Genomic DNA, 23629 nt, shown 5'->3' on the forward strand with positions numbered 1-23629 from the left:
AAAAAATCCCAGTCATGTCACAGAGGCAGCCTCCAGTTCTACCTGCTTTTAATCCAAGCCTTCATCTCCCACCCTTCCCCAGTAACAGCTGCTGCTAGGGCTCTCTGTGAGTAAGCTCTGTCCCAGGAGTGACAAATGGGCTTGGTGAGCTTCCTGGCTGGCATGGGCAGGGCTGGAGGAAGTGCGTGTTTGTTCTTTGCCTGTAGCCTGGTCCCAAGCAGGACTGGTGAGACCCACTGCATGCACCAGAGTCAGAGGACTCCTGCGTCCTCCCTCACCAAATGAGGGAGTGGCTGGTAATGACCAGGACCAACCCTACTGGAAGATGCGATGGAAAGCTACAAAATCTACAGGCTGACAGCAGTGGCATTTTGCGTAAGTGCATTTTGTCAACAAAGTGTTCTATGCATGGGAAACAATCTAGATGGGCCATTTTTATACCTACAGATTACTACTAAGAATAATTCTTTACTTTGGCAGGCTTAGATGCTGAGGCTGGTGACATTTCATTCATCAAGTCTCAGCTCAAGCATCTCTACAGGCATTTACCTAAAAGTGACTGCCCCGGTTACCTTCTATTCTATCACCCTTTTAACTTTTTCTTTTTTTAAAACCGTTTTTCACAGTCTACAATTATCTTGTTAACTCATTAGCCTATGTATTTATTGTCCATTTCTCTCCTGGAAATGTAGGCTCTCTGAGAACAGGAACCCTGTTTTTTGGGTACACTCATATCTTCAGAGCCTATGACAATGTCTGGCACATAGTAAACACTCAAATATTTATTGAATGAAGGAGTAAATGAATGAACAAGTAAATAAATTAATGCAGAAGCTGAAAAAATGTCTCAAGACCCAGACACAATCACATATATAAGTGAAAATAGAACCCAAGTATGTCTTATATTCACATGCTTCAACACACTCAGCTAAGATCGATTCCCAATTCGCTTTTTCTGACATGTCCCCACAACTTGCCACTAAAATATCATTCCCCTCATACGCACATTCATTTTCCAAATGGGAAAACTGAAGCCCAGTGAAGTGAAGTGACTTGAACAAAACTATGTGGCTCGTTAGAAATATAGTTAAGACTTGAAGTTGTACCGTAACTTCTATGAGAGAAGTAATTTACTCAGAGGATGATTTCGGGGTTTTGCCTCATTTTGTTCCTTTCCCCCCACAGATACAACAACACACCTCCTATGAGAAGTGTCTTTTGCCTTCATGAGCAAAAACTATGGTTCAAAGACAGTGTTCGGTTTGGCAGATCAATAACCACTAGTTAGGGGGTTATAACCAAAAAGTAATTATTCAGGAGGCAGACCTGGCTAGGCTTGATGACACACCCTGTCATTAGTTAGAGATGAGTGAGAGGAGAGCAGCCTGCTCACCAGGTTTCCAAGTACATGAGATGGTCAACATCTGAGTCCTGGACTCAGACTCGGGTTATTCTTAGCACAAGAGAGATTATTTTATATGGTTAAGGGGCAACTCTACCAAGAAGCAGAGGGACTGGATGACCTCATGTGACCTTTCCAGTTCTTGAGGTACCTGGATAAGGACAACACAGGAAGCATGAAGAATAAACCAAAAACAAAACGCAAACATGTTGCTGTCAAGTCGATTCCGACTCATAGTGACCCTATAGGACAGAGTAGAACTGCCCCATAGGGCTTCCAAGGAGCACCTGGTGGATTTGAACTGCCAACCTTTTGCTTAGCAGCTGTAGCTCTTAACCACTACGCCACCAGAGTTTCCACATGAAAAATAGGAGCTTCTAATACCTACTTCCTCCCTTTCCCACCCCACGAGGCTATGCTGCCTCCTTGTGATTTGAGGGGCAAACGTTGACTGCACCGACTTAATACACCCATTGAGACTCATTATTATTTTCTTAATAAGTGCAAATATTTTATCTGTGTCTGGTTCTCTCTGTCCCTTTATAAGTTATAGAAAGTGTAACCTAGTTCACTGATTCATCTTTTCTTCCCCTTGAAAAATGTCACCTTTTGGAAGCACTGTATTAAATTATCCCTTTCGTGAACAAATGAATTTTTCTTTTTTAATTTTTTTTTTATACCATATGTTTTCATTAATGGAAGGCATGCTGAATCAAGAAGCATTTCTGAAAATTTGTTATGAAATATGGATTCTGTCCCTTTGGACTTGGGGTGTAGGATTATGTGGGGCACATACGTCACTCTGGACTTTAGGGGTAAAATTGTGTGGGACACATATGTTCCTCTGGAATCGGGCATAGGGTTAGTGGGACACATATGTCCCTCTGGACTCTACACCACCTTCTAGATCCCTTGACAGGTACATATAACGCATGGCGCCAAAAAATGCAGTACTTGCACGAACATGGGATCATCACAAGAAACGCAACTTCCAAATAATACACAGGAACCCGGAAATATACAAGGCTTATCTCGCTGTACAAAAGCCAGAAGAGACAAATGTTTTGCACAATCACATCTCACGGTGCAACAACTCATACAATATGCTGTAAAATCAGTAATTTGCGGCACATGCCTGCTGCTTCTGTTTCAGTTATACAGGTCCCGCCTGTGGCAGCACATACTGTCAATGTAACAGGAAACAACAACAAAAAAATCAAACCCATTACCATCAAGTCAATTCCAACTCATAGTGGCCCTATAGGACAGAGCTGAACTGCCCCATAGGGTTTCCAAGGAGCAGCTGGTGGATTCAAACTGCTCTTACCCACAGAGCCAATGTAATAGTAGCTTTCCAATAAACCTGAGAGGTGGAAAATATAGGTGCAAGAGCGTATATTCCATTACTAATGAAAGGGTTAAACTAGAAAAGTACCTTATCTGTCATTGAAAAGAGAAATTTTTTCATTTCAAACAAAAGCCCTGAGGTGCCATACCCTCTCCTAAGTAAATCTGCTGCCCACTGACAGCAAAATAATTACCCACAGCAAGGGCAGACTCTATGAGGAAACCCTGTGGCACCGTGGTTAAGAGCTATGGCTGCTAACCAAAACGTCGGCAGTTCAGATTTACCCAGCGCTCCTTGGAAACTATGGCGCAGTTCTACTCTGTCCCATAGGGTCACTATGAGTCGGAATCGACTTGACGGCAATGGGTTTGGTTTTTCTGGTCCTATGAGGATGAGTGACTTACCAAAGAATAGCCTACCTCAGAGAATCTTTTCCTAGCTCTCAAAACGAACCTCTTCTTTAAGTGGTATCATGTATTAATTTATGTTTATGAATTCCTGTGTGGCGCAGATGGTTAAGTGCTGGACTATTATCCAAAAGGTTGGTGGTTCAAACCCACCCAGAGGCACCTTGGAAGTAAGGCCTGGCGATCTGCTTCTGAAAGGTCGCAGGCTTGAAAACCCTATGGAGTGCAGTTCTACTCTGCACACTTGGCGTCGCCATGAGTTAGAATCAACTCAATGGCAACTAACAACAACATTAATTTATGCTTAGTACTGTAACAAGCACTACCAGCACCATCCTAAAGAAAAGCACCTCCCTTTAAAGTCACAAAGAGCAACCAGTGGATGGCTTCCTAAGAGACAATTTTTCAGCATAAAATTATGGTACCTTAAGTGTTAAGCACAAAACTGAAAGAAAACAAAAAGGCAATTTAAGACAAAGAATTATTTCAGAACAATACAAGAGCAACTTTCTAAATATAGAATCCAAAGAACATCCCAGAAAACACCGGGTTAAGCAAACACTGCATCCACCAAACTCAATACGATCAAGAAACACTATGGCAGTTCTCTGCCTGAGGGACCAAGACTGGTAACCTATGTGATGCTTTCAGTTACCTGCTCTGAGGACCAGTTTGACTCATTGTTTGAATTATGCCTAAGGACTCCACAGTTCACATATTCCCTTTGGCAGGAAGGTAGCTAGTTCTCATTCTTAGAATTATTGCCTCCAAAGATACACCCACTGTGTCAACTCTAGACTACGGAACTAAGTTATCTCGTTGACTCTTAGCTATTGGTTTACCAGCCCGGCTCTCCCATTAGATAGTGAGTATCTTAAGGGCAGGAACCTGTCTTATTCATATTGTCTCCTCAGCTTTTAGTCCTCAGGAATAAAGTTAACATACTGTTGGGTGTGGAACGTTGTTTAAAATTCAATCCCCTTTTGAAAACTTTTTCAATCTGTTCTATTATTTTGTTCCCATCTTTTTAGAATTTTAAGAGCTTCTAGTAACATTTTAAGGAGCCCTGGTGGTGCGGTGGTAAAGAGTCTGGCTGCTAACCAAAAGATCAGCAGCTCAAATCGACCAGGTGCTCCTTCGAAACCCTATGGGGCAGTTCTCTGTCCTATAGGGTTGTTATGAGTCAGAATCGACTCGGCAATGGATTAGTAACATTTTGGCCACAGGTACCTAAGACTTTGTAATTCAAATAAGCTCATAATAGATTTGTAACAGTTATGAATAATGGTACTATTTTGTTCCCTTGTGGCTGTCATTTTTCTTTTATTTTTTATTAATCAAGATCTCAAGTTCCTAGAATAACATACTGGTCTCTGAAATACTTATTGTAAATACTGTAAATTTTAAATTCTAATCTGTACCAAACATTTTGGATGACTGAAAGCAAGTTATTTCAAGCATTTCCAATTGGGATCCACTCACTGATAACAGTCTTCCGAGTCTCCCTATAATCTCAACACTTCACCCACGGCAGTGTGGCATCAGCTGCCTGCTAACCGCTCCATCCCCACCTCAGTCAGACCTTGCTGCTCAGCAACCGTCCTGGGGGGCTGCAAACACTACCTCTTGGAAGCAGGGTGCCTTAGAGTCCACACCTAATGTCTGTGAAAATCTAGCAACTGCATCGAAAAAAAAGCAAAATTAAAATGTCAAAAATTAGGCCAAAAAAGAAAAAACACAGGATACACAAATGCCATAAGGCAATCGATTTTAGGTACACTGATATTAGCGGAATTGACCTGGAGCTGCCTCAAGTTGCTCACAGCCTAAAGAGAAAGACAAACAAGGCAACCAACCACTACAATGTAGGATTCAGAGACCACATAGAATTAGGACGCTGCAATGTTTTTAATAATGGTTAGCACAGGGCATCATGGGAGCAGAGAGTAGGGTCACCTGATCCTGCCATGGAAGAGTCAGGGAGGGCTTCATTCAGGAGTAAATCCCAAGCTGCATTTGGAACAACGAGATGGAGTAAGCCAGGAATGGAAAGGGGAAAGGAGGCAGCCCAGGCAGAAGAAAGACTGTCACGCAAGAGGAACTCAATTCAACAGCATATGGGGTCCAGGGTCCTGTGGAAGAGTGGTGGTAGCCAAGGCTCAGATCACTGACAGCCTTGTAAACCATAAAAAGTTCTGATTTTAATCTGAAGGTAAGGAAGGTTATTGAAGGATTTAAGTCTAGGAAGTCATTTAATCTGCATTTAAAAATAAAATCAGAATACCAATTTATTAATTCACAGTCAAAAAATGTTCCTGCAGAGAAGGTCAAGGTTGGAGTCCTCTGGGAAGCAAATGTTCTGCCTTCAGGCTGGCTACAGGGGATACCAGAATTTGGTGAGGAAGGAGATGGTTAAGCTCAGGCAGCAGGCTAAGGCAACCTCATTCATTTCACAATGGGGATACACCTACCATCTGCCCAGACTCCTTCCCCCTGGGAAGGGCACTGTCCTGAGCTGAAAACATTGCATGACCACTCTGTCAGCAGAGGAGGATGGAGAGGGGGTGGGTGAGTCTGGAGGTGAGAGACCAGAGAGGTGGCCATTGTAGTAATACCATACTGAGCAATGAGGCATGAACTAAGGAAGTGGCAATGGGGACGGAATGGAGATTTTTAGGAGACAGAATCACACGGACTTAATTCCTCAACAAAATAAAGGGCATTTATATAAAGCCAACAGCCAACACCATCCTAAATGGAGAGAGCCTGAAAGCATTCCCCTCAAGAAGAGGAACCAGACAAGAATGCCCTTTATCACTACTCTTATTCAACATCGTGCTGGAGGTTCAAGCCAGAGCAATTAGGCTAGAAAAAGAAATAAAGGGCATCTAAATTCATAAGGAAGAAGTAAAAGTATCTCTATTTGCAGATAATATGATCTTATACACATAAAGCCCTAAAGAATCCATAAGAAAACTATTGGAACTAATAGAATTCAGCAAAGTCTCAGGATACAAGATAAACACACAAAAATCAGTTGGACGACATTCTTTAATGAGATGGAGAAACAAATCACCAACTTCATATGGAAGGGAAAGAGGCCCCGGATAAATAAGGCATTACTGAAAAAGAAGAACAAAGTGGGAGACCTTACTTTACCTGATTTTAGAACCTATTATACCGCCACAGTAGTCTAAACAGGCTAGTACTGGTACAAAAACAGACACGTGGACCAATGGAACAGAATTGAGAATCCAGACATAAATCCATCCACATATGAGCAGTTGATATTTGACAAAGGCCCCAAAACAGTTAAATGGGGAAAAGACAGTCTTTTTAACAAATGGTGCTGGCATAACTGGATATCCATCTGCAAAAAAATGAAACAAGACCCATACCTCACTCCATGCACAAAAACTAACTCAAAATGGATCAAAGACCTAAATATGAAAACTAAAACGATAAAGATCATGGAATCTGCATTTCTCTAATGGGACAATGTTAGGAGCCCTAATACATGGCATAAACAGTATACAAAACATTATAAAGAATGTAGAATAAAAACTAGATAACCGGGAGCTCCTAAAAATCAAACACCTATGCTCATCCAAAGACTTCACCAGAAGAGTAAAAAGACTACCTACAGACTGGGAAAAAGTTTTTAGCTATGACATCTCTGATCAGCGCCTGATCTCTAAAATCTACATGATTTGCAAAAACTCAACTGCAAAAAGACGAATAACCCAATTAAAAAATAGTCAAAAGATATGAATAGACACTTCACTAAAGAAGATATTCAGGTAGCTAACAGATACATGAGGAAATGTTCACGATCATTAGCCATTAGAGAAATGCAGATCAAAACTACAATGAGATTTCATCTCACTCCAACACGGCTGGCATTAATCCAAAAAACACAAAAGAATAAATATTGGAGAGGCTGTGCAGAGACTGGAACACTTCTACACTGCTGGGGAATGTCAAATGGTACAACCACTAACTTTTTTTTTTTTTTTTTTAAAGTTAGAAATAGAACTACCATACGATCCAGCAATCCCACTCCTTGGAATAAATCCTAGAGAAATAAGAGCCTTTACACAAACAGATATATGCACACCCATGTTTATTGCAGCACTGTGTACAATAGCAAAAAGATGGAAGCAACCAAGGTGCCCATCAACAGATGAATGGATAAATAAATTATGTATATTCATACAATGGAATACTACGCATCGATAAAGAACAGTGAGGAATCTGTGAAACATTTCATAACATGGAGGAACCTGGAAGGCATTACGCTGAGTGAAATTAGTCAGTTGCAAAAGGACAAATATTGTATAAGACCACTATTATAAGAACTTGAGAAATAGTTTAAACTGAGAAGAAAACATTCTTTTGTGGTTACGAGAGTGGGGAGGGAGGGAGTGTGGGTGGGAGAGGGGCATTCACTAGTTAGATAGTAGATAAGAACTAATTTAGGTGAAGGGAAAGACAGCACACAATACAGGGGAGGTCAGCACAATTGGAGTAAACCAAAAGCAAAGAAGTTTCCTGAATAAACTGAATGCTTCGAAGGCTAGCGTAGCAGGGGCAGGGGTGTGGGGACATCTAAGTCAATTGGCATAATAAAATCTATTAAGAAAACATTCTGCATCCCACTTTGAAGAGTGGCGTCTGGGGTCTTAAACGCTAGCAAGCAGCCATCTAAGATGCATCAATTGGTCTCAGCCCACCTGGATCAAAGGAGAATGAAGAACACCAAGAACACAAGGCGATTACGAGCCCAAGAGGACTGCCCTAACAGGGAACACAACAGAGAACCCCTGAGGGAGCAGGAGAGCAGTGGGATGCAGACCCCAAATTCTCATAAGACCAGACTTAATGGTCTGACTGAGACTAGAAGGACCCCGATGGTCATGGCCCCCAGACCTTCTGTTGGCCCAGGACAGGAACCATTCCCGAAGCCAACTCTTCAGACATGGATTGGACTGGACAATGGGTTGGAGATGGATGCTGGTGAGGAGTGAGCTCCTTGGATCAGGTGGACACTTGAGACTATGTTGGCATCTCCTGCCTGGAGGGGAGACGAGAGGGTGGAGGGGGTTAGAAGCTGGCAAAACAGACATGAAGAAAGAGAGTGGAGGGAGAGAGCAGGCTGTCTCATTAGGGGGAGAGTAATTGGGAGTGTGTAGCAAGGTGTATACGGGTTTTTGTGTGACAGACTGACTTGATTTGTAAACTTTCACTTAAAGCACAATAAAAATTATGTTAAAAAAAAATCAGTTGGATTCCTCCTCTACACCAACAAAAAGAACATTGAAGAGGAAATCATCAAATCAACACCATTTACAAAAGCCCCCAAGAAGATAAAATGCTTAGGAATAAATCTAACCAGAGACGTAAAAGACCTATACGAAGAAAATTACAAGACACTACTGCAAGAAACCAAAAGAGACCTATATAAGCCGAAAGACATACCTTGCTCATGGATAGGAAGACGCAACATTGCGAAAATGCCTATTCTACCCAAAGTGATCTATAAACACAATGTAATCCAAATCCATATTTCAAAGGCATTTTTTAATGAGATGGAGCAAATTACCAACTTCATATGGAAATGGAAGAGGCCCCGGATAAGTAAAGCATTACTGAAAAAGAAGAACAAAGTGGGAGGCCTCACACTACCTGATTTTAGAACCTTTTATACTGCCACAGTCGTCAAAATAGCCTGGTACTGGTATGACAGATACATAGACCAATGGAACAGAATTGAGAATCCAGATGTAAATTCATCCACCTATGAGGAGCTGTTATTTGACAAAGGCCCAAAGTCCACTAAATGGAGAAAAGACAGTCTCTTTAACAAATTGTGCTGGCATAACTGGATATCCATCTGCAAAAAAATGAAACAAGACCCATACCTCACACCATGCACAAAAACTAACTCAAAATGGATCAAAGACCTAAATATGAAATCTAAAATGATAAAGATCATGGAAGAAAAAATAGAGACAATGCTAGGAGCCCTAATACATAGCATAAACAGTATACAAAACATTACTAACAATACACAAACACCAGAAGAGAAACTAGATAACTGGGAACTTCTAAAAATCAAACACTTATGCTTATCCAAAGACTTCAGCAAAAGATTAAAAAGACAACCTAGAGACTGGGAAAAAATTTTTGGCTACAACAAATCCGATCACTCTATTCTCTAAAATCTACAAGATGCTGCAAAACCTCAACAACAAAAAGACAAATAACCCAACTAAAAAATGGGCAAAGGATATGAACAGGCACTTCAAAGAAGACATTTAGGCAGCTAATGGGTACATGAGGAAATGTTCACAATCATTAGCCATTAGAGAAATGCAAATCAAAACTACAGTGAGATAACATCTCACCCCAACAAGGCTGGCATTAATCAAAAATAATAATAATTGCTGGAGAGGTTGTGGAGAGACTGGAACACTTATACAGGGCTGGTGGGAATGTGAAATGGTACAACCACCTTGGAAATAGATTTGGTGCTTCCTTAAAAAGCTAGAAATAGAACTACCATATGATCTAGCAATCCCAGTCTTTGGAATATTTCCTAGAGCTCTCACACAAATAGATATATGCACACCCATCCATGTTCACTGCAGCACTGTTTACAATAGCAAAAAGATGGAAACAACCAAGGTGCCCATCAATTGATGAATGGATAAACAAATTATGGTACACTCACACAACGGAACACTGAAACAATAAAGCACAACTATGCATTGGTGAAACATCTCATAACATGGAGGAATCTGGAAGGCATTACGCTGAGTGAAATTCGTCGCAAAAGGATAACTATTGTATGAGACCACTATTTTAAGAACTCAAGAAAAGGTTTAAATACTGAAGAAACTTTCTTTGATGGTTATGAGGGTGGAGAGGAAGGGAGAGGGGTATTCACTAATTAGATAGTAGACAAGAATTGTTTTATGTGAAGGGAAGGACAACACACAATATAGAGAAAGTCAGCACAACCAGACTAAACCAAAAGCCAAGAAGTTTCCTGAACACAACCAAACACTTCAGTGGACATAGTAGCAGGGGCGGTAGTCTGGGGACCATGTTTTCAGAGGATAGCTGGGTGAATTGGCATAACAAAGTGTATTAAGAAAACATTCTGCATCCCACTTTGGTGAGCGGCGTCTTGGGTCTTAAAAGCTAGCAAGCGGTCATCTAAGATGCCGCAACTGGTCTCAACCCACCTGGAGCAAAGGAGAATGAAGATCAGCAAAGACACTTGGAAAGTATGAGCCCAAGAGACAGAAAGGGCCACATAAACTAGAGACTCCATCAGCCTGAGACCAGAAGAGCTAGATGGTGCCTGGCTACCACCAATGACTGCCCTGACAGGGAACACAACAGAGAATCCCTGATGGAACAGGAGAAAAGTGGGATGCAGACCTCAAATTCTAGTAAAAAGACCAGACCTAATGGTCTGACTGAAACTGGAGGGACCCCAGAGGTCATGACCCCCTGTTAGCCCAAAACTAAAACCATTCTTGAAGCCAACTCTTCAGACACAGATTAGACTGGTCTATAAGACATAAATGATACTGGTGAGGAGTGTGCTTCTTAGCTCAAGTAGACACATGAGATTATGTGGGCAGCTCCTGTCTGGAGGTGAGATAAGAAGGCGGAGGGGGACAGGAGCTGGCTGAACGGACAAGGGAAATACATCTGAGAAAAGGAATGTGCTGTCACATTGTAGGGAGAGCAACTGGGGTCATATAACAATGTGTGTGTAAGTTTTTGTATGAGAAACTGACTTGAATTGCTAACTTTCACTTAAAGCACAATTGAAAAAAAAAAAAAAAGAATCATGCAGACTTGCAGACTTAGAGATGTGGGAATTGATGGGGAAGTAGGACTCCGGGCTGGCTGGCTGCCCCCAGCCAAAAAAGGGGAGAAGAGGAGTGAAGGCATTACTTGTGCGGGGAGACGGTAAGTTTTATGATCTGGCTCCTACTACATTTTGAGAATTACCCTTGCCACTCCCTAACATAAACCCTTTACACCAAAGGTGCCATTCCCTCTCAGGCCTCAGCCCATTTGTACATACCACTCCCGGTGATATGAAAGAAGCCCTTCCCCCTGCCCTGCTCTACCGGAATGACTCCAACTTACTGGCTCACCAATCCTGTCCAGCCTTCTCTGACCCTTCCCTTCCCACCCACCCATTTCCCTGTGTCTATGTTTCCAACTTATAAATACTGTATGCCCATTAAGGCATTTACCATCTAGCCTGGTAATTGTTTTATTTTTCTTGATTAAACTACAAGCTTACCTTGAGGACAAGGATCATGTTTTACTCATCTTTGTACATACAGCAAACTGCTTGGCACAGTGAATGCTTAATAAACACATCTTAAATGAGAAAAAATGAGTCAAAGTCCCTGATGAAGATTAGGGATTGCCAGGAGCTTACTAGATGGCAGCAACCAAAAGGAGCAGACAGGGATACATAGCTAACCGATTTAAGTCTCACAGAGGAGGAGTTTTTACCTTGCAGGGTGGATAGGAATGGAGGGAGCGACGACCAAGGAAGCAGCCTTGAGAATCAAGGAGAAAGCCCAACCCCTTTCGGTCATGTGCTCCTTGATGCATGGGCACAATGCCAGCCACCACTTATGAAAGCTGCATGGAAGAGAAAAGCCAGAATTCTATTAACGTGAGGACAGGAGTCAACATTCTGGGCAAGCATTTGGGGTCTCAGAAAGGCTGATACTCAGCAGGTATGTACCAGTACAATAGTACCACTTGGTAGGTAGCCACACTTCTGACCTCCAGAGCATTCCCCATTTCTTGACAGCCCCTGTGTTCCCCCCACGATCCCAATAACTAAAACGGTACACCTGGTACAGCACATGAGCCTGCACCGCATGGACCATTTCCCTTTCTGCTTAGTTAGGGCCAGCCCACATCATGCTGGTTTTTTAAATACTTGGAATATGGCTCCTGAGTATAGGCAGTTTGTGAGAAATGGGGAAGGAGGGCCCAGAAGACATTGCTGAGGAGGAAAAGCACTGAGATACCTGAAGGTGACAGTAAGGAAAGAGGCTGCATGTGCAGGGAGGCTGAGGGTGACAAAGACGGCAGCCTGGTAAGGGCAGCTGGCCTTGGTGTAAGGACTTCTCCACCACTCCACTTGATTGCCCAGAAATCTGGATGGGTTGGCCAAGGGAGAGGCACCACTAGCCTACTGGGCTCCAGAAAGCAGCTGTCCCTGACGGGAAGGGCTTGGCTGGATACCAGAGCCTGGAAAGATTGGAAGTGAAGTTCAACGTCTGTGATAGGGAAGCAGCTATCCATGATGATAATGATGACCTTGAGACACTGCCAAAAAAAAATTATGCAAATTTCTGCTTAGACTTATTTTAGTATTGACTTAATTTTATTATACCCTAATCTTTTAAGAAGTATAATCTCACATACAATAAATATGCTAACTTCATTAACCAGAAATTTGTATTCCTGCCCACTCCTTATAAACTGTCTTATTTCCGTGGGTTTGGTTTTTTGGTTTTTTCTACAGAAAGAAAAACATGAAACAAAAGCAGTTAATGTTCATGTGAGTTTCTCTTTGACCCTGAAAAAGTTTTAGGGGATTTATCCTACAACCTTAATTCATAGTTCCCTGTATGAAGGCATCTAGCAAGATCAAAGTGAATTTCAGCCGTAGTCACTCCTAAAACTCCAGGATCCTGTACTGCAGTTGTGCCAATTACAGAGGCAAATATGCTTTGGACTATCTTCTGAAATGTGGCAATGGAATTGCCTCTGACAAGCACAGCTTAGCAGTGTATTTAAGAACGTCGCAAGTATTAGGCATGTGGTAGATCTTCATAAAAATTAGTGTTGGCTAGGGGCCTATCTTAGACAGAGTTGGGTTTCCAAGTTAGTAAACCATTAATCACAGGTAGTCAGGAAGAACACTGTAGTTGGTTACCTGAAACACATTATAGGTGTCATGGTTTAAAAAAAAAAAAAACTGGGGACAAAGCCAGTTTTTACTTTGGCTTCATTTTTAATTCAATTCAGTTCAGGACACTGGCTAGAAAAATCCATATATGAGAAACAGTAAGAGACAAACTCTTCTGTGCCCTAGCATGTTCTTGATAGGAGATATGAAAGGAGTATTGGGAGCCTTCCGTATTTTCTGTTTTATGTTTCCTAGATGAGAACATATTGCACAGAAACCACCAGCCCACGCAGCACTGCTGCTGGTTTTCCTAGCCTGAGCTCTTCTCTGCAGGCTTCCTTACCAAAGCTTTCCCTGGCTTTAAGTCCACCGGGGAGAAAACAAGGCCCCAACTTCTCTTGTGAAAGCTCTGTGGTTCCTACTGAGGCTCTCTCACCCCCTCAAGCCTTAGCCACAGGAGGACACCGAGGGTCTTGACTCCTATTCAGACCACAGGTCCATTGATTAAGAACACCTGACTGACAAAACAGCAATACTGCCCTCACAGAGCATACAACTAACGCTGGAAAAGAGATCTAATCAAAACTAGATCTCTGCATGTGTCTAATAAAAAATAATTTTTTTTACAAAGAGTCCTGAAAAAAAAAAAAAAAAGGGTCCTGAACCAGAAATGAAAATACCTGCTAGTTTGTTTTATGAAACCAGGCAATCGATGGTACCTAGAAAAGTCCCTGGCATATAACAAGCCCTCAGTAAAGATTTCTGACAGACTGATGACAGGACAACATCCTCCTTTTCAATGTCTTCTCTACGTTATTCAGCAGTCTCTCTTATTTCTGTGAGTCCGAGTGGACTCAAAGGCAACAGGTTTTTTAAAATTATAGCTAATACCTCATTCTGCCATTTAGAACAAAGTGTACCATCAGATTGTTTTCCGAAAATATGATTTTTAAGGACACCATTACCTGCAGGAAATTTTTCCGGACAGGTTATTCATTTATTCACTGATTCGACCAACACTTATGGAGGCCTTCTATGGACGTTATGCTGTTGGGAGGTAAGGGGAGAAAGGCATCCGTCTGCTCCTAAAGAGGCACAGTGGGAGAGACAGACACTTAGAGAATCATGATACTGTGCCATAGAGGAACACAAACACTCCCATGGGCTCCCAGTGAAGGAAGGCCAAGACTCTCTGCCGGAATGGAGTTCTGAAGGAGGTGACCTTTGAACCCAGGTAATTCCAGGGCAAGAAGGCGGGAACCGGCATTTCAGACAGAAGTTTAGTATAGGCATGAAACAATGAAGGAACAGGGAGTGCTCTGGCACCATGAGAAGGTTAGTGTGACTGGTGTGAAGAGCATGGCGCGTAAGGAGGTGGATGTGAAAAGAGAGGGAGCCTAGAAACCGACCGAGCCAGACTGTGAAGGCCTGAGATACTTGGACTTTATCTTATGCACTAGCAGCCACTGGAGATTGAGCTCCTTGAGCAAAAATCTCAAAGGCGGAAGAGGCTAAATGTTTGATTTGCGTCTAACACTCAAAAAACCCCATGACCATCAAGTCGATTCCAACTCATAGTGACCCTATAAGACAGAGTAGAACTGCCCCACAGGGTTTCCAAAGAAAGGCTGGTGGATTCAAACTGCTGGCCTTTTGGTTGGCAGCCACAGCTCTCATCCACTGCGCTGCCAGGGCTCCATGTCTAACATAGTGCCTGGCAAAATGGAGGTGAATTTATAAACTGCAGATCATTACCTAACAAAATTTGTTATTTTCTTTTAAATATGAACAGAAGTAAAAAAAAAAACAAAAAACAAAAAAACTGGAGGCACACAGACTAATCTGGAGACTTACAACAGTTAAATAAAAATTATATATTTGAGAAGTTTCAAACGAAGACAAATTCAAGGTAGCATAAATACAATGTTAAACTAAAAAGTTTCCCTACTGTAAACAATGACTTCATGCCAGTATCACATGTATTCTGAACCAAATTTTATACTCCTTATTCCAATATGGGACCTGGTGGCGCAGTGGTTAAGAGCCTGGCTGCTAACTAACCAAAAGGTCAGCAGTTCAAATCCACCAGCCACTCCTTAGAAACCCTATGGGGCAGTTCTACTTTGTCCTATAGGGTCACTATGAGTCACATTTGACTCAAGAGCTATGAGTTTGGTTTAGCCCAATATGAGTTCATAGAATAACAAAATGTGTTATAATTTAGCAAAATTAATAGAATAAAGTTACATTACATGGCACTTTTACTTACTTCTTGCAAAAAATTATTAACCAGATCAGTTGACGTGGAAAATTTACAGTCATGAAAAACTGAGTTATTTCTGGGAGGCACAAGATAAGTCAGTAGCTTAGCAAAGAACATAATTAATGTTTCCTATCCCCATTCCAAAGCTCTTAACCCAGCCTAGCCTGTCTTCTTTTTCCTTTCCAGTTTTTGTCTGATAGGTTTTGAAAAAGTAAGTACTTCTCTAGATTCCTTGAGTTTGACACTAGGCTTTAAAGGGTCACAAACATCAAGGAACTAAGGAAACCTTGCATGCCTGATAAGTGTGCATATGCTCTGCAAGGCTTCACAGAAAGGGTATTTTGGCATCTTTGGAGGCTGTCCTGGATTGAATTATGTCCTCCCAAAAATGTGTGTATCAACTTGGTTACCCCATGTGTGGTTGTCTTCCATTTTGTGGTTGTTAATTTTATGTTGAGAGGATTAGGGTGGGCTTGTAAAAAAAAAAAAAAAAATTTTTTTTTTTTTTTTTTGTAACACCACACTTACTCAGGTCACCTTCCTGATCCAAGGTAAAGGGAGTTTCCCTGGAGCGTGGCCTGAGATAAAAGGAAAAGGAAGCAAGCAGAGAGTCGGGGACCTCATATCACCAAGACAGCAGCACCAGGAGCAGTACACATCCTTTGGACTTGGGGTCCCCGTACCTGAGAAGCTCCTCAACCATGGGAAGGCTGAGGACAAGGACCTTCCTCCAGGTGACACCCTGAATTTGGACTTTTAGCCAACTATACTGTGAAAAAATAAACTTTCTTCGTTAAAGCCATCCACCTGTGGTATTTCGGTTATGGTAGCACTAGATAACTAAGACAGAGGCTTTTGAGGTGAGTCTAAGGGACCTTCTGATACATGTCTCTGGAGAAAAGGGTAATAGTGGAGAGTCACAATTGTGATTCAAACCATTTTTTTAAATTAATTTTTATTAAGCTTCAAGTGAACATTTACAATCCCAATCAGTCTGTCACACGTAAGTTTACATACATCTTACTCCCTTCTCCCACTTGCTCTCCCTCTATTGAGTCAGCCCTTTCAGTCTCTTGTTTCGTGACAATTTTGCCAGCTTCCCTCTCTCTCTATCCTCCCATCCCCCCTCCAGACAAGAGTTGCCAACACACTCTCAAGTGTCCACCTGATTTAATTAGCTCACTCTTCATCAGCATCTCTCTCCCCCCCACTGACCAGTCCCTTTCATGTCTGATGAGTTGTCTTCGGGAATGGTTCCTGTCCTGTGTCAACAGAAGGTCTGGGGAGCATTGCCGCCGGGATTCCTCCAGTCGCAGTCAGACCCTTAAGTATGGTCTTTTTATGAGAATTTGGGGTCTGCATCCCACTGATCTCCTGCTCCCTCAGGAGTTCTCTGTTGTGCTCCCTGACAGGGCAGTCATCGATTGTGGCCGGGCACCAACTAGTTCTTCTGGTCTCAGGATGATGTAGGTCTCTGGTTCATGTGGCCCTTTCTGTCTCTTGGGCTCTTAGTTTCAAATCATTTTTTAAACAGAAAATGATTTCTCTTTGTCCTTGTCTTTCTCTCACTTAAAAAAAAATACATATATTTGTATTTTGTTCAAAGAATCTTGCTGTTCCTATCATGAATTTCTTCCACGTGCTACAGAACAGGTAATTTGCCTGTCTTGTGTAGGTATTACCTGAAAAGGAAAAGAAGAGTGTGCTATATTTGGTTAAGTGAAGAGCTGCTGCTGACTCAGTGGTCATTAAGTCACAACCTTTGGGTATTTTTCCAGAGGGGAGGGCTGAAGCACTATCCATTTCCCTGCTCCGTGAGCCCTAGTTGATGACTTTGACAGGTTGGATGGGGCAAGCCATGGAAGCCATTTGTAGTTTTGGAACTCTGTTCTTGGTGGGAGGCCAAGTGGTATTGGGCTCAGTAGCCTGTTCCAACGAACAGAGCGCCAACTGGCTCAGCCACCTACGGGGGTACATTAAAAGTGTCTTCTCTCCTCTTAATATGTTCCATTAGGTCAGACCACCATGATGCAGTCTTCAAAAAGACAGTACAAATCACTGTCAGATAATCCTTCAACATATGTATTTTAAGATACATGATTTGCCTTGAGCTTACTTCCAGAAACTGAAGCCAGAATGGAAGATTCCATTCACAATCCATCTCTTAGAAGCCAAAACCTCTACATATACGGAATGTAGCACAAATAGAACCAGATCCAGTGCTTGGGCTATTTGGTCCCGATGACTTCCTACAAGAACATATCTCAGCAGAGGAATAGGAGAGCTCTGTACAGGCACTGGAACCCTGGTGGTGGTGTGGTTAAGAACTACGTCTGCTAACTGAAAGGTCAGCAGTTCAAATTCACTAGGTGCTCCCTGGAAACTCTATGGGGCAGTTCTACGCTGTCCCATAGGGTCACTATGACTTGGAATTGACCATAGGTTTGGTTTCGGTCTGGTAGAGGCATTTGGAAATCTCCGAACCACACTGAGGAATAAAATGGTTCAGCTATTCTAAAACACAAGGTGAGGCTGGACTGGCACTCACAATCTTCTGGCCAAATATTTCATTGTTTTTTTCTTTTTTAATATTAAGGAAGTCCTCTTCATCTCCATTTACTTTTAGTGGGGTTGGCAGTGGTAGAGATAGTACAAGAAGCAAAAGTTTAACTTTTTATTTTTATTAAGGGAAACAAAATTTTTCAGGCTTCTTCAAAGAACTCTTCCTCACCTTGTGTTTCAACGTTTTTGGTTTTATTAACTACAGTAAAACACATTGTCATACTGTGGTAGCCCTTTTCATTAGAGGCTCTCAAAGCAGGGCAATGCTTAATTAAGGGCCCAGTCACAGTTAGGTTCAGGGCGGTGACGGCTGGGCCCAAGCATGAACAAAACAAATCTGCCCTATAATTTAAAACATGAAGGGAAGTTTTGCATATTCCCTTGAAAACAGGATTACCACTGCTGACCTGGGCTTCTCATGGAAGGGCAAGAGAAGTAACGCAGCTGCTGGAACCTGGGGGCAAGGGGACTCAGGAAGGGAGGCGGCCATCCTGCTTCCTCTTCAATTGAGAGCCCTCTCTCTGCCCCTGGGGCTGGGCAGGACTGTCAAGGTGTGATGTCAGATGCATGGGGCAGTTCTGGACTAGAAGAGAGGGAGGGAGGGGAAGAGAGGACATGTGACTAGGAAGAGAGGTGGGACCAGGAGAGGGAGATGCTTCCGGTGGCTGTTGGACAGGCAAATTCCTCCTGAGCACGTTCAGCTCTGTGACTGGTATAGCCTTTTTCCTTCTCCTTGCTGCTCGGAAACCCTGGTGGCGCAGTGGTTAAGGGCTATGGCTGCTAACCAAAATGTCCGCAGTTCGAATCCACCAGGTGCTCCTTGGAAACTCTATGGGGCAGTTCTACTTTGTCTTATAGGGTCGCTATGAGTCGGAATCGACTTGACAGCACTGGGTTCCTTGCTGCTCACTTCCCCCTCGGTATCTTCAGTCAGCATTCATTCCCTTATTTGAGGCCCTGTTCTGTGCCAGGAACTCAACTATCAGCTGGAGCTGGACAATGAGAACAGGACAGTTGTTCTGAGGTTGTTCCTGATGAGCAGAGTCCTAAGAACACAAAATGGAGTGCTGCTCCCCAAGTCACAGAGCTTGTGTTACGGGAGATGAGATCTGGGGCCAGAGAGAAGAGGTGTAGGGTAGGGTGGAGCCCTTTCCCCCAATCCACATCCTCTCTTCCCAGGGCACCACCACCACACACACACTGGTGGACCAAGGTTGTTAGGAACCAGGGGTCAGCTCAATCTAAACTTTGAGTCAGAGCTGTCCAAAAATCTACTCTGGGGAATGGTGAGCTCCTGGCCACTGGGGTTCTTTAAGAGGAGACTGAATTGCTACCTGGTAAGACTGTTTAACAAGGCCCCTTCCAGGGCTAGTGGTCTGTGAATCCATACAGGGGTTTAGCCAGCTGTAAGTGGCAGTTCTGGGTCCCCCAGCCAGTTCTGCTCTGGCCTGTCTGAAGGATGATGCAAAAGTCTGATTAGGAAAAGTTGGCAGAAAAGCCTGGTGATAAGAGAAGTGGAGGCTGGAGGTGGGACTGAGGGGGGGCAACTTGCTCAATAGCTGACATCTTCACTTTTTCCATCTGTACAATTCCTGGTACTGGCACTGCGTGGAAACGCAGGGTGGCTGGAGTGGACACCGCCATCTCTGCTGACTGCAGCTTGGCTCTGGACTTTAGACACAGCATAGTTCTGAGACCGTTCCCAGGGCTTCAAACTTCTGCCCTTCCCTTATCTCCATAGAACCCAGTACTACTCCTCACAACAGCCATAGTACCCCCAACTGGGTGCCCACATATCCTCACACCCCAGAGCTTCAAGCTTTCTCTTCTCTTACCAAAGTCCTCTCTCAGATCTTTCATCTATACCCAGGCACAAAATAACTGGGGTGGGGGGAGGGTAACATGTGTGAGGTGTTTGTTTTTTCATTTTGGGCTTCTCACAAAGATCTATACAGTCCCTAAAGCTCCTGGCCTATCTCAGCCAGTGCTGGGCAGATAGTTACCTTAAGTGAATTTCCTTAGCAGTTTTTTGGGGGAGACAAATTATAAACCCCAATTCCAGAAACTTCTGCCAGCAATACCATCCACAAGATCACCCACAGAGAGGAAATGTGGTAAGATGGGGGAAACACTAGACTAGAAGTCACAAGTCTCAAATTGTTACCATTCACATGCTGTGGGTGCGCTGTGTGGCAGTGGTGGGTCACTTCCCCTCTTTTGTGGATTGACTTGTGTCTTCCTGAAAGTAATAGGTGTTGGAAGCCCTAATTTCTATACCTGTGGATGTCATCCCATTTGGGAGTAGGGCTTCCTGTGTTATGTCAATGAGGCTCTATCAGTGTGGGGTGGGCCTTAAATCCAATCACTTTGATACATTAAAAGTGCAGATTAGGCACGGAAGCAAGGAAGCACAGGTGGGGAAGACACCACATGAAGATCGTCCAGAAACCAAAGCTGAAAAGAGCCAAGAAAAGAGCGAACAGAGAGAAAGCCCTCCCCTAGAGCTGGCGCTCTGAATTCGGACTTCTAGCCTCCTAAACTGTGAGAAAATAAATTTGTATGTTAAAGCCACCCACTTGTGGTACTTCTGCTACAGAAGCACTTAGATAACGAAGACACCTTCCGGTTTTCGGCTTTTCCAATGGTTTAAAAAATAAATAAATAAAGGTTAATCCAATGCCAACATTCGATGGTATCATAAAAGTCAATGTTCTATGATTTCATAACAGGTCCCTAAGTCCACTTGAGCGCCGATATTCCATGATTTCATAATAGGGAGTTGAACTTTTTATGCAGGTTATATGGAAAGAGGTGACATATATCATTTCCCTGAAAGTCGCCTCACATCTTTGGGGAGTGATGTCACCTCTGAGTCTTAGTTTGCTAACCTATAAAATAGAAATAACAATACCAACCTCATAAGGTTGTGGGAGTGAGGGTGCCTGGAGAGCTGTAAACCTGTACAGAACCAAGTCCTAAACCTCTCTGAATATTCTGGAAGAGACCTTCGGCTCCCAGAGCCGCGCCGGGGAGGAGCGAACAGAGTGAGGAGAACCGAGGGCCGGAGTGGGCGGGCCGAGGACGTTGGCTTTGTTCTCGCCCCGCCCCGCCGCCCTCTTCCTAGATATCGCGAGAGGGCGGGCCTGCTAGGCTTCGGCGTCGGCTTTGCTCCCGCGCCGGGGCGCTACGCCGGCCTCTCTCCGCGGGCCGCGCGTTAGGTGCCGGCGGCTGAGGGCGCGCAAAGGGCCGCCAGCCGCGCGGCGTCGCCTGTGGCGTCGGGTCGTTGTGTGGTAACAAGGACGCCGGTAGCCATCTCCGCAACAGCAGGTGCGACCGCTTCAGCCCCGAGCGGGCTCCGCGGCTGCCTGGCGGGTCTCTTCTCGCGTCCGGCCCTTCCCTTCCGCGACCCGGCGCCAGACAGCGACACTGAGTCGACAGCCGGAACGACGGGCTATGGCGGCCTCGACGGCCTCGCACCGGCCCATCAAAGGCATCCTGAAGAACAAGAGCTCTGCGACTTCCTCTGTGGTGGCCTCAGCCCAGCAGCCCGGCGGGAATGTCGATGAAGAGCTGAGGTGAGAACCGGGAGGCACAGCCTTGGCCCCGGGTGGGTCCGGGGAAGCGCCTCGCCCCTGACCCGGGTGGCCTCGCCCGCCGGCCGCCGTTACCGACCCCGCGCGCCGGCGGCTCCGTCTCCTCCTCCGGCCGGGCCGCGGGGGGGAGTGATGTTAACGAAGGCAGGAGCGGTGACGTTTGTCGTGTTTTTTCTTTATATGCAGATGTTATATTTTTCAAAAAAAAAAAAACTTACGGTCTTTGAACTTTCAGGAGTTGGTAACGTTGAAGAATTAAATTGAAGTTTCAAAGCTTCACCTGTTCAGCTTTTATTTCTCAATTCTCATATCCTAGCTATCTAAAATTCTTAAGTGATTAAAGCGTATTTTCTTGGGTTGGGAACCCCATCAGATGTAGAGTGAAGCTGATGAGACCCTTCAAAGAAAGAGACCACTTGCCCATTTTTCTTATTGCCTTTCTTCCATAGTAATTCCTTTTTACGTGAACATTATGAAAATAACTGTGCCACACTCATCTCTTGGGTTCTGATTGTCATTATCACTGCACTAAGAGAAACCAAAAATTTCCAAGTCCTGGTTTTATATTTAACAGAAGGCTACTTATGGCTAATTATTTTTGCATCTGCAGCCAGTGTTTTGGGCGTTTGCTAGGCTTTGTTTCTCTTCAAAAACATATTTAAGCTCAGAACAGTTGAGAGAGGAGCAACTTAAAATGAGCCAGTGATATTTTAGTTGGTCTTACATACAGCTAACACCTGTAAAATGGTGCTGAACGGAAGCATTGTGTGTGTGAGTAAATATTTGGAAGCAGTCCAGCATCCATTAAAAAGGACTGGTGAAATATTCATTGTATTACATTTGTGTAATAGAACAATCTACTAGCCTAAAAAAAAAAATGAGGTAAATGTTTATGCACAGATGAGGAAAGATTTCTAAGGTGCAATCATCTATGAAAGAAAGTTACAGTACAGTGTATATGGTATTAAAACATACCACTGGGTTAGAAATGGCAAAGGGGGCTTGGATGTTATAAGATACTAAAAATATACGGGCTCTGCATTCTGGAATGAATGCATTTAAATTATGGTGTTGGCGAAGAACATTGAATGTACCATGGACTGCCAAAAGAACAAACTAATCTGTCTTGGAAGAAGTACAGCTAGAATGCTCCTTAGAAGCGAAGGTGGTGAGACTTCATCTCACTTACTTTGGACGTGTTATCAGGAGGAACCAGTCCCTGGAGAAGGACATCATGCTTGGTAAGGCAGTGGAGTCAGTGAAAAAGAGGAAGACCTCAACGCAATGGATGGACACAGTGGCTACAACAGTGGGCGCAAACATAGCAACAATTGTGAGGATGGTGCAGGACTGGGCAGTGTTTCGTTCTTTTGTACATAGGGTCACTATGAGTTGGAGTCAACTTGATGACACCTAACTACAACAACAAGCATTCTGGAAATAAGACAAGAAAAGTTACCATTGAAATTTATAAACTCATGAAGCTAAAATAAGGATGTTCATGAAATCTGAGAATTTTGGAATTAGGGAAACACCTGTGTAAGGATGAAAGTTAAAACCATAAAAGAAACTACTACTTGGTGGTGGTAAATTTATGGGGATTTGTGTAACCTTGAAGAAACCCTTAAGTAGGATCACAGCTTGGAATGATAGCCTTTTTGAGTCGGAAGGGGTCAGTGTAATTTGCCAACGTCCATTTGGGGGAAGCCGCTTCAAATGGGGATGAGGGTGATGGTTGTGGGTCATGGGATTAAGAAAAAATCTCACCAGAACATAGCTGTAGAAGGAAAACCAAGATAATTTAGAAACAAAATACACAAAAGAAGTATAGAGGGCTCTACGGCAGCTCCAGGGTCTTCAGCAACAGGAATATGGTTTGTACTGTGCGGCCTTTATGTTATTTAGCTCTTCTCCAGTGTGTGCTTTTTGTCCCACTGCCAAGTGACTTTTCCTCTTTCTCTGCATCCTTAACTTCTTATTCTCAACATTAACCTGCTGTAACTTTTCATGGTTCCACTCTATGCTTGGGTTGTCTCTGTAAGTAGCTGGGTCTTTTGGCCTCAAGAGCCACCGTACTATACAGACTC

At 43.4% G+C, this 23629-nt stretch overlaps 1 protein-coding gene across 1 annotated transcript in view; it reads left to right on the forward strand.

Annotated features, from left to right (window-relative positions):
* The first annotated feature begins 21192 nt into the window (after nucleotides 1–21192).
* PPP1R2 (protein phosphatase 1 regulatory inhibitor subunit 2) overlaps nucleotides 21193–23629 on the forward strand; it is a 28118-nt gene continuing 25681 nt past the window's right edge. Inside the window, exon 1 of the mRNA XM_003412928.4 lies at nucleotides 21193–21524. Within this exon, the coding sequence (XP_003412976.1) occupies nucleotides 21403–21524 (122 nt within the window). The 5' untranslated portion in view covers nucleotides 21193–21402. The remainder of the gene's footprint in view (nucleotides 21525–23629) is intronic.

This window comes from Loxodonta africana, chromosome 1, assembly GCF_030014295.1.
Source record: "Loxodonta africana isolate mLoxAfr1 chromosome 1, mLoxAfr1.hap2, whole genome shotgun sequence".
NCBI lineage: Eukaryota > Metazoa > Chordata > Mammalia > Proboscidea > Elephantidae > Loxodonta > Loxodonta africana.